Source organism: Annulohypoxylon maeteangense (assembly GCF_022496945.1).
Source record: "Annulohypoxylon maeteangense strain CBS 123835 unplaced genomic scaffold GGS22scaffold_2, whole genome shotgun sequence".
NCBI lineage: Eukaryota > Fungi > Ascomycota > Sordariomycetes > Xylariales > Hypoxylaceae > Annulohypoxylon > Annulohypoxylon maeteangense.
In genome coordinates, this window is record NW_025953249.1 from 704,697 (window position 1) to 721,321 (window position 16,625).

The window sequence follows — 16,625 nt, forward strand, 5'->3', positions numbered from 1 at the left end:
AGACGGTGGATCAACAACATCTGATTACATTAAGATCGTAGACCGACATTACATGAGTCTGGAATTGGGTTATTCATACGAGCGAAAAGGGTTGTTGGTCGACTTATTCCTTCTTCGGCTGGCGCGGCTTACATCAGATCCACTTAAACGATATCTCGAATATCCTGTTAGGGGTCCGCGAAGAATTCGGAATCTATATAAAGCCTATAGATGGTGCCGATGTCGTGTCTGGCTTTCTTGTTGAAGCCTCGACAACGTGCATTATACTTCTGTTGACCCTTTCTGTGTTATCTTTGCCACAACCCATGTTGCACGCCATGGCGCCCTCACAACTCTCGATAGATTCGCTCCCGAACGAGGTACGAGATAGCTTCACTTTATTGACTGAGGTAATATTAACATATATCTAAAAGATCATCATCAATGTCCTGAGTTCTTTCCCGACTCGCGACCTGTTGCCCCTTGCTGCTGTCTGCCGCCGCTTCCATGGACTTGTTGGCCGTGTACATTATTCCCGTCTCATAGAGGCTTCGAGGTTACAGGATCATGAGATGATCCTTGAGTGCTACCACCCAAGCGAAAAGCTCTCTACGCCTGAGCTGTTCTGCGAATACCTCGGAACGAACGGGCTTACGGAAGCTGGGGACGAGGCTAACCTCGGAGAGCTCAACAAGCTCTACACACGATTCCGGCCATTCCTTGGGGATGAGAAGCCCCAACCTCGAAGCCCTTGGCAAACGAAAGCCATCGAAGAAATATCTACACCTCGGTTGCCCACACACCAAATTTTCCTCGACTCCAGCGAACTATTCTCTCAGATGTGCACCGTAACCAACCTGGTTAAGGTCGGACCAAGGAACGGCCTCTTTACTAGCCTTGCCAATGTCACAGACAGCGTGGTCCGTGTATGGCGCGACTGGCTTAAGCGTGCAGCGGAAAACACAGCAGCAGGGACGCAACAGCAAGCGAACTCGGACATCGATGACCCATCCATTTTATGGACTGACTCGTCAAAGACCGTTGGGTTGAGATTCAAAGTCGTTGAGGATGAAAGCGTTCCTGCGCCCGTCCTCTTCGGCCGAGATGAAGATCCATCGGTCTCGTACACATTGGAGTATCAAGGTATGTAGATCGGCCCCTGATATCCTCGGTTATCCGGGTTTAGACTTACTAATTCGCCACAGAATTGCTTATAAAAGCAAACTGGCTGCTGCTCAGTTACGAGACATCTGAAGCTCAGCAAGTCACCCATGCAGGTAAAGCAGTCGTAATTGCATCCTTGTGAAATCCAAGGCGATTCGAAATTACAACCCGTAGAACCGATTATTCCGGGCCGGTTACCTACTATTCCAGATATTCCGCCTCATCCTATGTGATGAGAAGGTTGCTATCAATCTCATCGGAATACCCGAGCCATCCACGGTCTAGCTGAGACACGAGCTCACTCGCGACTCGAACCGCAAGACGACGGACCCAACAAAGCTGTTGAGCAAGTTCCATCAGTCCGGATGATAATTTCCGGCCTAGTGACCGAATGCCGAACGGCAGACAACCATTGCAAGCTGCGTTGGCTGGTTCCGGCTATTGCCATAACTTCCAAACACCCTTGATTGGGTGCATATCGCATTATGATTGAAGAACATTAACTCACATTTTTCTGGTTTAGGGGCTATTTACTTCCCAGGCAGTGGCATCATTCATCCATGCAATACCTTCTTGCCTTGCGCAATTCCATCGGCAAACCAGTTTCATTCGATGGCAACCACCTTTGTCATGTAGTCGTCACCGGGTAGTACGACTGGCGGATAGCGCCACCACGCAATATGATGAGATAGACGATAGACATGGTGTTCTGGAGTTATAAACGGATGAGGAGTGGGGACCTACCCAACATGGCCACAAATTGCGCCATCCAGTTATGGGTCTTGGTCTTCAAATGATAGGGTACATGCATCGCATGTTAACGACGGACTGGATAGAGGTGGGAACCTTTCTTCAAAGACAGGATTTTAGAATTAGAAAATCCATTATAATGTAATAGACTACAGATTATTCCCATAACTCGCAGATACGTTGTGCAACTTCGGCATAAGTTACGAAGCCACTATCACAAAAAACGCGCAACCCCTTCAAGACAGGAGAAACCGAGATACCCATCTCTTTAACAACATCTTACACTTTCCGTAATGACTTGGAGTGAGTACCTAGATGGCTTCTCGTGTTGAATTTTATTGGCTCACATTTCCAACATTTTTTCTTTGATTCCCGGGCTGTGTGATCTGCGTTCGTTGCCATTCATGCTCTAATCTATAATCTACGATAATGAATCTCACCGCTTGCTTGTACATAAGCTGTGGCTGTCTCAGACCAAGTCATCTTAGGGCCGTGCGCGACGTTAGGTCTAAGGTCTCGACGAGTCCACCTATCGGAGCGTCGCCGTCGTCGAGTCATAGCATTATCCGGTTCTGTCCGGTGCCGTCCGGAGCTGACTGCATCGTTCCTGCATGGACCACGGACTAGGCACGCATATAGCATTGCAGATAGATACATACGATTGTAAGTAGAGGTTACCTTGGCGATCTCAACCTCCGACGAGATCCCGAGGTCTCCAGTCATACTCTATTAATTCTCCGAAGGATCTACAAGCTGAATGTCAGCATCTGAGGCATCTGAAAATTCTCAGCTTCATGTTAATAGCAGTTTAGGATATTATCAGCGATCAGATAGACATATGCCATTATAATAGGTTTCTAGTAGTCCTAGAATCCATCCTTACAGTATTACCCTCAATATTTTTCAGCTAGTAAGATTTAACACTGTAGTAATGCGTATGACACTTACCTCACCAACCTGACCGTCTCGAGGTATTTATCAAAGGTGTAAGTGTATTGACTTAACAGAGGGAATATGACGGGAGAGGAGGCGAGGGTGCGTATAAAAGAATGATATATCATATTGTCGAGAATATTGAGTTAGCAACACTTGATTCGCTCCGTGATAGTCGATACTTGTCTTCAGCGTTACAACGCGGGATGATCCGCGACACACCCCCTGCATCAGGCGAGTTTCAATAGTCTGGTCCAAGCGTAATTCGGAATGAGCCGAGTTCCAAGAGGTTTCTGGTTTTTCTCTTATCGTTATCCTACGACTCTCACGAGATGCTCGATCTGCTGGATCGAATAACCAAGGTCCAGATCATACGCCACGCCATTCCGTATTTCCGAAAAAGATCCATTTGCTTAGAGAGCCGCAAGTGATATGTCGAGCCTTAGCCTCGGTAATTGCTGACCGGCTGACCGGTTGACTGGAACAATGTCTCTTATCTAGAGGCTCCACGAAATACCGTACGAACCTCACCGTAAACTGTGACGATGATGATGGAGGATGTGCGGCTTTTTGCTCGATCTCCTCGAGCTGCACAATTCGTCAGCCACCGAGTCATGACTACCAAAGCTCAGGAGTCAGGCTACCTTGTATTGTTTCGTGGGCGCATTCGACCCGGCACAATTTTGAGATACAGCGAATAAAATCCTTGTTCACAATTGCTAGCGTCCGTGATGATCCATGAAGAGGAGGACGATCTCACGCACGAATTGTCCGTGCGACCCTGTCGCGGATGGAGACAGAGCTTAGTCCTCGATCGCAACTGATGAATTCTCTTCATCTGCGTTTTCAACTACATTTTGAAGGTTTGTCGCTCTTACATCAATTTTCTTATACACTTTCGCTTCATCGAAGTTGATCTTCGCGGGCCTGGCTGCCCTTTCTTTAAGTATTTCTTGATTGTATTAGCTACGTTCTTTTTTTATACATTCATTAATTGTGATTTGCCCGTCGACGACGCGATTGAGGGTCTTTTAAAGCGTAAAGGAATAATTACTAGGTGAAGATTGATCGCCGGAGAGTGGGGTAAAAGGACTGGAATCGATCATCATGGAACGACACGAGTCGACGTCGGAGTCGATGACAGAATCGATGATGGAGATATCCGAGGCAGAAAAGAGTTTTCCTATACCACCAAGAATGATACCAAGAACAACCGCAAATGTCCGAAAGACTCTTCCTCCGTTACCTCCGCCAACGCCCTTACCGATCCCAGACTCGAGTGTGCAAGAAGAGAAAGACGTAAATATAAATGTGGAGGTGAACGCGAACCGGGTGTCATCCACTACGAATACCCTCGAGTCGTTATTGACGGCGTTAGGAGGCAATGAGAGAAACGTCAGACTGACACTAGGGTCGCCGGAGATGGAAGAGAAACCCCCAAGGCCGATAACGAAAGACTGGCCGAGACCAGGGACTGCGGCTACCACCGCTACGATGGCAACCACGGCAACGGGGGCGTCATATTCAACCACAACTTCACAACGGACTATCAAGTACGGCACGGGAAAATATGCGAAAGTCGAACTATCTCCACAACCCAGCGAAGACCCCGAAGATCCTCTGAATTGGCCGCTATGGAAGAAGCATTTAAATTTAGGCGCGCTCCTTTCTATGGTCGCACTTGTCGGGGTAATGAAGACGGCGTATATCAGCGTGAACAGCGTAATCGCGATCGAGGAAACTGTATCATATACAGCAGCGGTCGCCCTAACCGCCGTGCCGTTAATGGTGTCTGCGATAACTGGGATGGCATCTTTAATAATAGCGAGGATATGGGGTAAAAGGCCCGTATATCTGGCGTCAATGGTAATGATATTCATTGGAGTGGTTTGGAACACTCACGTAAGGGGATGTTTGGCGCAGAACATGGTCGCGAGGATATTCCAGGGAATGGGATGGGGCGCATTCGATACTTTGGTCTTGGGCTCGATCCAGGACACCTATTTTGTTGGTACTCCTACCGAATTACTCTCTGAAACTCATGCTAATTGTCACAGGAACATGAACGTCATCTCATGATCATAATTCACTATACTGTCTCAATCGCTACTATGCTAGGTTCTCCATTACTTGGCGGCACTGCGTCAGCTAGCGCAAGGGGTTTCGAAGTTCAATTCGAGATCATGAGTGCATTCCTATCGCTTTCGATTCTACTGCTAGTCTTTGGAGCCCCTGAGACAGCTTACAACCGTACAGTGGAGGAAATACAACCACCAACCATCGAACGTTCTCAGGCTCTCTGGCCAACCGTGACGTACACGAAAGAAGCCGCTATTGAATATGTCACCAAGATGAAGCCTTGGTCATATCAAGCAAACGAAATCAACTTATCTCTAATCTTACAAGCACCCCGAGCCATGGTTGCACCGACCACCGGACTCCTTTTCACCGTCACACTTCTCCCCTACGCCGGTTTCTGGAGTCTAGCAAGCTCGCTCTCCCTACTCTTCTCTCCCCTCCCCTTCATGCTGCCTTCAGCACCCCTCGGCACTCTCATGACAGGACCATTCCTCCTCGCAACCCCTGTAGCCGTAGCGCTCGCCTCATCCATGTTCCAAATACGCTTCACACACACCGTCCATCTGACAGCTCTTACCGTCGGCACCGGCATCGCCTCAATCGGCATGCTCGGATTCGGTCTGTACCTCGCGGGGTCAATGGAGATGCCAACAGACGGCTCCGCCAAACCGTTCAGCACGCCGTGGGATCTGGGATTAAACCGGATCAGCCTGCCCGTCGCGTCATTCCTGCTCGGTCTCCTAGCAGCAGGGTCTTTGGCATTAGACGCCACCATCCGGCCGATCATCCAACAGTCTACGGCATTTACCTCGGCCAATCTCGCAGTCGGTCTGCGCAATACGGCGGATATGCACGGTGGTCTGACATGTCTGCGGAGTTTCGTCGTCGGCGCTTTTATCCTCGGCTTGCCTAATGCGATTTTCATGTGGGATGGCCTGAAGGCGGCGACGCTGGGGATAGGGATCACGCAGATCGTTGTCACGGCGGCGGCGTGTGCGGTTTACTGGTACTGGGATGAGAATGTGCGACGCCTTGATGGGCGTGTGATGGGGCTTATTGACTTGTCTAGCTTGAAGAGGACGGCGAGTTTCTTTGATGAGTCGGATTGAAGGGTTTCTTATGCCTTAGTGGTAGGTATAGAGAAATGGGAAGTTTGGGGAGGTCGATCCGTGGTGTTATTCGACACTAATGTTGGGGCAAAGGTGGATATTATGAGATTCAGAACCTGATATAAGTGTGTAATGGATAATGCAAATACAACTTATTGTTTTAAAGATACCTTTTAGACGCATAATAGCCTAGGAGCTTCAAACTTGCAGCGCACCTTGTCTTGTAATCGACATCAAACGATAGTAACAGTGTATACCAGATCCTTCAACCTTTCATCCTCAAGGTTGAAATCTTTCTGTGCAATAGGTGTCCACCCATAAGTATGGTTCATGATGGGTTCCAGTCCTAGTTTCCTTCTAATTACGTAGCCGAGGTCAAACTTTCCTGAAGCAAGATGCTGGGTACCAAATACGCCTAATCTGCGGTATTTTTCCTCCTGTCCACGTAATCTTTCCAAAACCAAACCTTCCTTCCAATGAGATCTATCACCATCCAACACAAACATAAATAGTAAAGACTGAGCCCGTTCTTTCTTCAGTCTATACCATCCCTCTGGGTCATACAGCTTAGAGGCCACGTTCTCGTCCCACCAAATAACAACAATGATAGGTCTCGTCCAAGTATCGTTTATAACTTTCGCGTGATTAACAATTTCCAGCCTGTACATTGAGCCTGGACTCCTAAAGTCCATTATTCGTGTAGCGACAGCCCGTATCGCAATTCCACGTAGCTCCAACGTACCTGATACAAAGCTATGCATATTATCAGAACTACCAGCTTCGATAGATGCCTTCAAAATTCTGATTAGAGGAGGGCACGAGGGGCCATACCGACTCCGAGTATATTCCTGAATATGCTGATAACCATACTTAGTATCATATCGTACAGGTCCATCTAAGCTCATCCAAGACCAAGTCGGAGCAATATAGGGCGAGTGTTTGAGTGGAAAATGCTGGCTCGGTTCGCGGCTTTCCCAAAGCAATTGCTTTTCGATGTCTTCCTCCCATAGTCCAGCGAGGTACGTGTAACCAGTAGCAGCCTTCATCTCACTGGCCAGCCCAGCAAGAGCCACTGTCTTGTCTGATGGCTTTGTAAGGTCACACATAGAGTATGATTCGACCACTTTAGACCAGATAAAACGAAGTTGGCTTCTTCCCACAGGATTCAAGCTCGGTTTTGCCGAAGCCATCGACTCTTGGTATGGATCCTGCATCTGTTTTGGAATACCTTTAGGGAAGTCTTCCGAAGCGCTGAGCTCTAGACATTCCCAGTAAACTTGGCTTTTGGCGAAGCTCAGCTGTTTCCTCGCTAGATACCGCTCTTGGATCACCCAGCCCCGCCTATTAAGGGGTGCCTCTATAACCTCAGATTTATATATATCTTCATCAGTTACCAGATATTCTTCTGGTCCATGATCTCCATCCATCTTGATCCTTGTACTAACATCAGACTTCAGACATGATCGTTCAGGATTAAAACACCCATCAGTGCCATCAGTACCCCACGAGGCCGCGATATTACAGCAGGCATTATGATAAATCTGTCCCATTAACGAAGCTTGATTTTTCCAGTCATCGGGATCATCTTGAATGATGCATATAGAATCTATCCAGATATATGGGACTCCCAACGACAATGCAACCCTTATAGCATCACGGTAGGTTTGGGGGAGGATAGACTCCGGTTGCTTCTCTCGAAACGGCGCGACTTTGTCCTTGATGAGTTTTATATGCTCAGACTCTCCCCAGCAGTGGCTCAGAGTTACGTATCTCGTAGTGTTGATATCTAAGCCAGACACTAGCCTCCAGTGGAGCGTATCGCCAGTATCAAGTATCTCAATTAATCTGGATGGGAGAAAATGTTGCAGTCCTAATTCCTTCTCACGGCAAACAGGGTGGGACTCAGAACAGGTGCGAAACCAGTAACGCCACAGATCTATCGCATCAGCTGTTGAAGTGCTCTGAGGCGTGATGCTAGGTATAGTAGGATCGATTTGTGGTGAAGAGAATACGAGTTGGGGCATTTTGATGTTTGCAAAGACACCTCCCTGTGCGTCATAGGGCAACGAGTATCGCACACTACAGGAGTCACCATAATGGTACGCTTTATACCCGATCAATCTGGCGTTATGATCAACAGTTAATAGAGCGTTCTCGAGCCATGTTTCGCCATCCTCGTACTGGCGTCCGATGTGCACTAAAATTCGTTTGCAGACGACACAGCCTTCTAGAACCGAATTTTTCAATTCGTGCAGCGATTGATGGCGAGTATTGTTTTCATAATCTGGAGCTGGACAATAACTAAAAAGGGGGATACATTTGATTAATGCTGTACAGATTGCACAGAGCATTGCGATATCATAGGTACGACGTGGCTAAAATGAGACAAGTTACTTGTCTCCTCAGGAAAATATAGGAAATATATATGTCTACCTACCTGCCCACCTGCCCTAGGTATTATTGAGTTTTTCTGTTGAGGTAAATGGTACGTGGAGGCAGCAGGCTATGAGGATTGGTGGCTGGCGTATGCACCTTAGTCTATTTAGGTGCAATCGATGTGCTGGCTGCATATGATAAGAGGTTTTCAGCTGGCCACAATACCTCCGACACGCCATCATCCAATGATCTCCATTTTCCGTAGCCTTATGAGGCATCCGCTCCTAATTATGTTAATATTAAAACGCCAATATGTACCTAGGTACATGCAACCCGCCCAGGTAGGTAGGTAGGTACAAAGTAGGCTGATTTTCGTTAGGCACTGCTCCTTTTCCTCGGCGACAAGGGCGAGGAGAGGTGCCAATAGCTAGTGCCATTAGTAATCATATTAATGGTCAATTGGGAATAGAAACGAGTGTGCCTAGGCAAGAATGAACTAAAAATAGTCTTTTTTAAAAAAAAAGAATAAAAAATAAAAGAGGGTGAGAGTGTGGTTGAATGAAAAAAAAAGAGTTGAGACGGCCGCCGAGGGAATCGAACCCTCAAGCGAGTATTCACCACTGATCCCAGAGCTATAGCAATGGGTCGATTATAAACACTGCCATGCCACACCGGCCATTAGGTCTAATCTAGGAATAGATTCTTAGAAAACCAGAACCTTCTTATGATTTATATGCCTTCCGTTACTAGGTAAGTACCTACCTACTTCGCTGCATGTAGTCTTTATAGATTCGTAGGTAAAATAGTGGTGTCTAACCACCCATTAAAAGAATGACCAACATGTACCTACCCTTTACTCCGATATCTCTAGAATTTCGACCTCTTCAGCCACAGTTTAATAAAACCACGTCTTTATGAAATGATATTGGGCTCGTATTAGTGAGCCGATTTCTTATTGCCTCGATCCAAGGACTTACACAACTTTTTGGGTACATAGGTACAAGGCTTATGATAGTCCCTTGCAAACGAAGACCTGATCCTATTTGAAAATTTATACATCTGTAAGTCACTATCATTATATCGCTGCTGGCAGAGCTGATAACATACCTAGCCCGTGGATTTCCTCAAGAAATTATGAAAGGATAATGTTAAGTCCAAAAATATGAAGTTCTAAGGATTTCTATAATGTCAAGTAGTGCTTGGCTTGTTAATTGTTATAATAGATTATCGTATCACTTACGAATGAAGCCAAATAAAGGAGATATTAAAACACCTACCTATACTTGCCCCAATTAACAATGATACCTACTAAGTAATTATATTGATGCTAGATGTTGATTTCGACGTATATGTGCGTTATAACGTTATTAGCTATGTTTTGTCCCCTCTCGAGTTCAGGCAGCTGCTGATACCCGGATGCTATCAAGTTTAACATACCTAGTAGCTACGTGGAACAGCTCATGTGTTATAGTATAACGAGCAAGCACTCGAAGCTACCTACTAATATGATATCAAATGTCTATAATGAATGTCTACCTAGGTAGGTAGATGTCCAAGAATAGGGTTATAACCCCTAAGTAGAAACATAGACAGTACCTACCCAGAACAATGAAGACGGCGCCCCTTCGACGATGGGATACTACTACGGGCTGGGCAGCAAATACCGTCTAGAATATCTCTAATGGAACCTCACAAGATATTCAGTATACCAGCAATTAGAGCCCATCTTAGGGTACTAGATAGTGATGCCTTTCGCATTCAACATACGCGTGTCCATCACGCAATTTTCCCATCATTCCTCACCACTTCCACCATTCACCTCGCGCATTTGCAGCTGCATAATCCTCTCCCTACACGCTTTGCAGATTTGCCGTAAGTTCTTGAAAATATCGCGACTATACCTACCTAGTACATTCATGTTTGGGGTCGGATTTGAATTGATTTACTTACGAGAAAGAATCACTAGGATCGTGTTGCAGTTCGACAAGATGGCTCCGCCGCATTGGCCCAAGCCTATGAAGGGTGATTTCATTCGAAGCGTCGCCGCTCACGGACAATTAACCTTCCCGACTGTGAGATGCCGACTCGGCGAGGTTAAAAAATGGGATGCAGTAGTTGAAGACATGGACAACAAGGGCTATAAACGTCTCCCTACACGAGCCTATCGGTAAGTTTATATATCTCGTGTACCCCTATAGATATTCTCACTCATACTAATTTTTTCTCAGCGAGATGTGGATGCGACTGTGCACTCGCAAGCCCCAATCACGAACAACCAAGCTATACGTGAAGCGTACGAACAATATGCTTATGGTTGAAGAACGACATGGGCTGGAAACGACCGAGAACTTCGAAGCCACTGTCGACGATGGCTGTCACTTCGACTCTTCGTACTTTGACGAAGACAAGTTCACAGCTAAGATGACAAGACTCAGCAAGCAAGATCGCATCAACGCCGCAATGAAGATGGCGGAGAAGATGGAGATCCTACGTCGAGTCATGGAGAAGGAAGATGGTTCGGAATGTGTCTCACAAGCTGTACGAAACTTGGGAACCAGAGACTAGAGGCCTCATGCTGTCGCTGATAGAAGCTGACAGAAGCTGATAGAAGACGGGCAGCATTGGCCAATTGGATTAGATCCCGTCTCTAGCATCTGCAGCATCTTCAGCATCTTCAGCACAGTCTTTGGTCTCGTCGAACTGTGTGTTGTAAGATGGATGGATAGTTCAAGTGCTTCAGCTACAGGGCTTACTGAAGCAGGAATCTGATCCTACTGGTCATTGCAGGTGGTAACTTAAGTTACCTATATAATTCACAACAATTAACTCCACTGCCCCCCTGTTCGTTAGATCTTCATAGGTGATCGATAATTGGTAGGTGCCTAGCATACTCCAAAGTTTACGGGGATTTGGGAGGGTATGACCCACCACCTGTGCCTGCTATGTCTGCGCGCCAGGGGTCTTCCCGCTGCGGGGACGGGCATTAACCCCTACTATCTTGATTCACAAATGCAGTGCTACGTCATATTCGGGAAGGTTTAGGGCTAGATTTTTATATCCGTGAGATCCGTAGATACGGATGATATCTCATAGGGCTAAAGATTAGAATGCGACTTGTAAGGGGCGGAAATGCCTTAAAAGAAATTTAGCTTAAAAGCAAAAGACGTGTAGAAAATTATACGTACTGTTCCAGTTGATAGAAATCCTACGCTACTGGCTAGGTACTATGTATGAACAAAGGAGGTTGGTACCTATCACCTACCTGGTAAGTACCTAGAATTTGCTTTTTGATACTACATAGATGTACCTATTTACACTATCTGATGTGGATATGGATGTCCGTAAACGGATTAAGCAGGCTCGGACTGTTCTACGAACCCTGCCCGGCTAAAAAAAAGTAATGCACGTGGTTACGCGAGCCTGCGCGTCAATCTTCAGGAGGTCTGTACGAACCGACCTACCGGTTCCCATTCGCCTGGGATTATTGTTACATTTGCTTCCTAAATTTTCGTTTGTACCCAAGCAACCGCCAGGCAAACGGAGGTGATCTCAAGCCTTGCGAAACTTACGGTGGTATGCATCTCCCTCCTCCAGTAGAATTGGTTTGCACCTGCAGCATAGTCTGATGAAGGCAATTTCAGCCTAACATTCAACCTTAGAGACCTTAAAGTGATAATTTCCAATAGGCGTCAGAGGCGCAGTTTAGTGTTGCCACGGCAGCATCGAGCCTGCCTCTTCAGCTACGTTTGCTGAACCCGGCGAACTTGCCTTCCAGTACACATTGTACATATTGTACAATACAGTGCCTACTGCCGTGCCTACCGCCGTGCCTACCTAGTACCGCCGTGTTTATAGCCATACCTGCCGTACCTACAGTCGTGCATACCACGCTGACCGTGCCTTCCTCTAGGCAACTACCTAGGAAAAAAAAACTCAAAATATCACGCCGTTACAATATAAATTCACAATGCCACCACTCTTTTCTTCCTCTTCAACCCGAGATTCGTTGGACAACCAACGTTCACAAAACCTCAAACGTGAACATTCTTCACATTCCCACTCTTCTACACCCACCCCATTTACTAACCACCCACAACTTGATTTTCCTGATGATAAGAGTCTTCTCGGGATTGATCGCCGATCTGTGATAGATCAAGACTTGCACGAAAAGGATAAGAGAGAAGCACTTCTGCGCGAAGAATATTTGCGAGTACAACAAAAACAAGAAGTGCGCCGCGAAAAGGAGCGAGTCCGAGAATTATCGCGCCGACAAAGTTTCATTCAAACACACCACGACAAGCCACTACAACAAAATCCTCATGGTGTTCCTCAATACAATCTGACACATCGGCAACATCACAGACACCAACACCAACAACCACTTCAGCCGAAGCAACAGTTTCAACCCCCGAGAATAAAAAGAGAAGCATCTGAAGTTGAACCTATTCTCAGATTTGCAAGAGCTATCCGGGTAAGATTTAGTATTTGCGTTTACTGGCACAATAACTGCGACATCGAAAATTTTTGATATGCTGACTGTGCGCCCACGTAGGACCGTTTTCCTGGCAGACCTCAGTTTGCCCAGGAATTCTTGCTCATGATGGGGTCCGATAGACCCGCCGAGGATTTCCTCCCCGATGTTTCTGACATGTTGCGACGTGCGCCTGAGCTTGTCTCGGAATATCAGACATCGATGAGTGCTTTTGATCAAAGCCGAGCCGAGCAGGTTGAGCAGCCTGATCAGGCTCGACAGCCTCACCAGCCTTATGTACCTAAGCTACCTCAGCTTCAGCCAGACCAAGTTCTGCGCTATCCACACCGACCCTCCGATGCTCACCCGCCGACTCCTGTTAGTGGAAATAGCGATGACCATTATGAAGACGAAGATGACGATCAGGTTGATGAAGATGATGAAGATGATCGTCCTGATTTTGCGCACGATGCATCGCCTATGGAAGCTCCACGGGCGCAGGAGCGCCAGGCTGTGCAACAACTCTTGCACCTGCCCGAGATTGATATCCGCCCGGAGCAACGAAAGGCCACGCCTGTTGCCATGTCTTGTACGCTAATGGACCACCAAAAGGTTGGTCTTACCTGGTTGATGGAACAGGAAGATGATCCGAACAAGAGAGGCGGTATCCTAGCAGGTATTTTTAAATCATCTAACTTACCTTGACTATGACAAGAGATGCTAACCGCTTAACAAGATACCATGGGTTTGGGAAAGACCATTCAATCACTTGCCTTGATCTTAGCGCACCCACCCACGCACCCTGCCCGCAAGACCACGCTTATCGTCGCCCCGCTTGCCCTACTGAGACAATGGGAGCGGGAAATTGAGTCGAAGGTGAAGCCCGCGTACAGACTCAAGACCCTCTTATATCATGGCCCCGAAAAACGTGGAGTCACGGTCGCTAAGCTCCTCGCTTACGACATTGTGCTGACCACCTATGGGACAATTACTTGGGAATTCAAAGCCATCGACGAGGGCAAGAAGACGAAGAAGCCCGTTATCCTCAGCGAACATGCTTTCTTCCATCGAGTCATTCTTGACGAAGCCCATCACATCAAGACTAGAACGGGAAAGTCTTCTCAGGGTACAAATAAGATTAAGGCGACGTACCGGCTCTGCATGACGGGTACTCCATTCATGAACAAGGTGAAAGAAATCTATGCTCTCATACGTTTTCTTAAGATCAAACCTTACGACGAATGGATCCGATTCAACTGGGATATCAATAAACCAATTGAGAATTGGGGCGGCGATGCTGGCGATAGGGCCATGAGAAAACTTCAAACCCTCTTCAGAAGCATCACCCTGAGACGGACCAAGGGAAGCGTGCTTGATGGCAAGCCAATCCTTCGATTACCTTCTCTTTTTAGAGAGGATGCCATGACCCAGTTCAACGAGGACCAGAAGGCCTTCTATACTGCTCTCGAACTTAAGCAGCAACTCGAGGTGAACCGATTTCTGAAGAAGGGAATGATCATGAGGCAGTACACTTACATACTGGTGTTGCTCCTCCGTCTACGCCAAGCTTGCTGCCATCCGCACCTCATTAGGGACTTCGGCATCCCAGAGGGTATACAACTTTCGGCGGATGACATGTGCAAGCTTGCTTCCAAGCTTAGAAAATCAATTGTCGAAAAGCTCAAGGGCCAAGAGGAATTCCAATGCCCACTCTGTCATTCAACAACTAAGAACCCGCTTATCATATACCCCTGTGGCCACCCGGTGTGCAGCACATGCTTTTCCGCTATGACAGAAGTTAAGGGTCCAGATACCCAAGAAGAGTTCCCATGCCCCCAGCAAGGCTGCGCATTGAAGATGAAACCCGATAAGGTTATATGCTACTGCTATTTCCTGGAGATTCACATGCCCCAGAAACTTCGAGCGGGCGCCGAAGATGATTCGGACGACGATTCGGATGATGACTCGGATTACGACTCATACTATGATGACGAGGACGATATTGATGATCGTGGAAACCTCAAAGATTTCATTGTATCTGGTAGTGAAGACGAGGATGAGGATGAGGAGGAAGATGACGAAGGCGATGCTGATGAGTCTGAGCATTCCGAACTAGATGATGACTCGCTTAAAGCTGTAAAGCCTGAACACCGCTCGGAGTCAAATCATGAGGAAGTTACCAAGAAAGAAAAGACGGATGAGAAGATTCCCGTAAAAGAGGGATCGGCGGAGAAGGGGGGTGCGGACGACTCCGACGCTGAGTCCCTGGCGTCTCTGACGACAATCTGGAACCGAAAACGACTTGCATCGACGAAGTCTAAAGATGATCCCGCGGAGTCTAGCAAGCGTAAGATCACGCCTGATTCAGAATCAGACTCGGATGCGCGAGAGTGGAAGCCGAAGCGCTCTCATGGTAAGCGAAAGCGGACTAACAACGAGTCCGTGGGATCGAGAAAGAAAAGCAAAGGAATTGGCGGAGTTGGCGAGAAGCGGCGTACGAGAAAGAACAAATTCATGTCATTGGCGGCCCTCAAGAAGGCCAGCTCTAGTAATGCAGCTGCGAAAGCCAAGTACCTTAAAAAGCTCAGGAAGGATTGGGTTCCAAGCGCTAAGACCGACAAGACATTGGAGATATTGCGCTCTATCAGAGAGAAGAACCCCAAGGAGAAGACTCTGATCTTCTCACTGTGGACGTCTTTCCTCGACCTGCTTGAGATCCCCGTAATCGATGACGGATTCAAATATGTGCGCTACGACGGAAGCATGGATCATAAAGAGCGAGACGAAGCTGTCAAGAAGTTTATGACTTCGCCTGACGTCCAGATCATGCTGGTTAGTCTGTCAGCTGGCAACGCAGGTTTGAACCTTGCCGCGGCGACCCATGTGATTATCATTGAACCGTTCTGGAACCCGTTCGTTGAGGAACAAGCCATCGACCGAGCTCACCGTATCGGTCAGAAGAACGAGGTTACGGTTCACCGCATCCTGATTGAAGGAACTGTCGAGGACCGCATCCGCGAACTACAGGAAAAGAAACGTACGCTTGTCAATGCAGCCTTAAGTGAAGAAGGCGCCCAAGGCGTTGGACGATTGACCATTGCGGAACTGAAGGGTTTATTCGGTATTCACTGATCTAACTTGAACCGGTCCCATAATAGATGAGTTGCGTGAACTCCAGAGGATGTTCTCACTCACCTTGACCCTGTTATCAGCTCTTGATATGGGTCTTTACGACTAAAGGAGGAAAATGAGAAAATCAAAATTCTCGATCACCTGGTTTGGTTCGATCTCGCTTTTAGATGGGTACGTTGGCTGCGTGAAGGAAGGAGTCTGCTGGCGGGATTGTGCTTGATACTTGGTGCTGGTATGCCCCTCAGGTTTGCAAATGTTACGTAGCTTGGCAACAAGGTAGCTTTTGATGTGCGCTTAATAACGATTGATTTATGAAAACTCACTATGGTTTGGAGAATGCTTCTGTGATATTAATAATTTGAGGAGCCGCACGCTCTTCATACCTTCCACTTAAATTAGCTGTGTGATGATTATGGGGCACTGATATCGAGTCGCCTACCGCCACGGACGACTGGGGCGTCGGCATGGTGCCGAGTTCCGGTATCGCGATGGTATATTCGGTCTACGTATGGTCGAGGAAATACATGTGCTCATGTCCGAATCAGGATTCACGGGCATCCGGGGATTTCTAGTTCCACGTAGTCGATCCCGTATCCCACCCTGTCAATTGCAATATGGATAAATGGGCTCGC

At 47.2% G+C, this 16,625-nt stretch overlaps 5 protein-coding genes across 5 annotated transcripts; 4 read left to right on the forward strand and 1 right to left on the reverse strand.

The window, feature by feature from the left end:
- Positions 1-317: 317 nt before the first annotated feature.
- On the forward strand, positions 318-1,285 carry GGS22DRAFT_184335 (uncharacterized protein; the record flags this gene model as incomplete). The annotated part of the gene is made up of 3 exons (XM_047964178.1): positions 318-359; positions 414-1,122; positions 1,185-1,285. 3 exons carry the CDS (start codon positions 318-320, stop codon positions 1,283-1,285), a joined length of 852 nt encoding a protein of 283 aa, XP_047822590.1.
- Positions 1,286-3,751: 2,466 nt separating this feature from the next.
- Positions 3,752-6,131, forward strand: GGS22DRAFT_62822 (MFS general substrate transporter). Its single transcript, XM_047967597.1, has 2 exons — positions 3,752-4,833; positions 4,884-6,131. The coding sequence occupies exons 1-2, from the start codon at positions 3,934-3,936 to the stop codon at positions 6,012-6,014; spliced, it is 2,031 nt and encodes a 676-aa protein (XP_047822591.1). The 5' UTR covers positions 3,752-3,933; the 3' UTR covers positions 6,015-6,131.
- Positions 6,132-6,189: 58 nt separating this feature from the next.
- On the reverse strand, positions 6,190-8,415 carry GGS22DRAFT_152295 (HET-domain-containing protein). The gene has a single exon (XM_047959657.1). The coding sequence runs from the start codon at positions 8,363-8,365 to the stop codon at positions 6,248-6,250; it is 2,118 nt and encodes a 705-aa protein (XP_047822592.1). The 5' UTR covers positions 8,366-8,415; the 3' UTR covers positions 6,190-6,247.
- Positions 8,416-10,235: 1,820 nt separating this feature from the next.
- Positions 10,236-11,159, forward strand: GGS22DRAFT_196629 (uncharacterized protein; the record flags this gene model as incomplete). Its single annotated transcript, XM_047965862.1, has 3 exons — positions 10,236-10,557; positions 10,619-10,928; positions 10,989-11,159. Exons 1-3 carry the CDS (start codon positions 10,307-10,309, stop codon positions 11,157-11,159), a joined length of 732 nt encoding a protein of 243 aa, XP_047822593.1. The 5' UTR covers positions 10,236-10,306.
- Positions 11,160-12,182: 1,023 nt separating this feature from the next.
- Positions 12,183-16,312, forward strand: GGS22DRAFT_152298 (SNF2 family N-terminal domain-containing protein). Its single transcript, XM_047959658.1, has 3 exons — positions 12,183-12,861; positions 12,943-13,537; positions 13,598-16,312. The coding sequence occupies exons 1-3, from the start codon at positions 12,358-12,360 to the stop codon at positions 15,991-15,993; spliced, it is 3,495 nt and encodes a 1,164-aa protein (XP_047822594.1). The 5' UTR covers positions 12,183-12,357; the 3' UTR covers positions 15,994-16,312.
- Positions 16,313-16,625: the final 313 nt, after the last annotated feature.

Excerpts from the sequence above, each read along its gene's own strand:
- GGS22DRAFT_62822 (XM_047967597.1), top strand. The coding sequence starts at position 3,934 with ATGGAACGACACGAGTCGACGTCGGAGTCGATGACAGAATCGATGATG. Across the intron at positions 4,834-4,883 it reads CGATCCAGGACACCTATTTT|GAACATGAACGTCATCTCAT; the intron begins GTTGGTACTCCT and ends TAATTGTCACAG.
- GGS22DRAFT_152295 (XM_047959657.1), bottom strand. The coding sequence starts at position 8,365 with ATGCTCTGTGCAATCTGTACAGCATTAATCAAATGTATCCCCCTTTTT.
- GGS22DRAFT_152298 (XM_047959658.1), top strand. The coding sequence starts at position 12,358 with ATGCCACCACTCTTTTCTTCCTCTTCAACCCGAGATTCGTTGGACAAC. Across the intron at positions 12,862-12,942 it reads GATTTGCAAGAGCTATCCGG|GACCGTTTTCCTGGCAGACC; the intron begins GTAAGATTTAGT and ends GCGCCCACGTAG. Across the intron at positions 13,538-13,597 it reads GAGAGGCGGTATCCTAGCAG|ATACCATGGGTTTGGGAAAG; the intron begins GTATTTTTAAAT and ends CCGCTTAACAAG.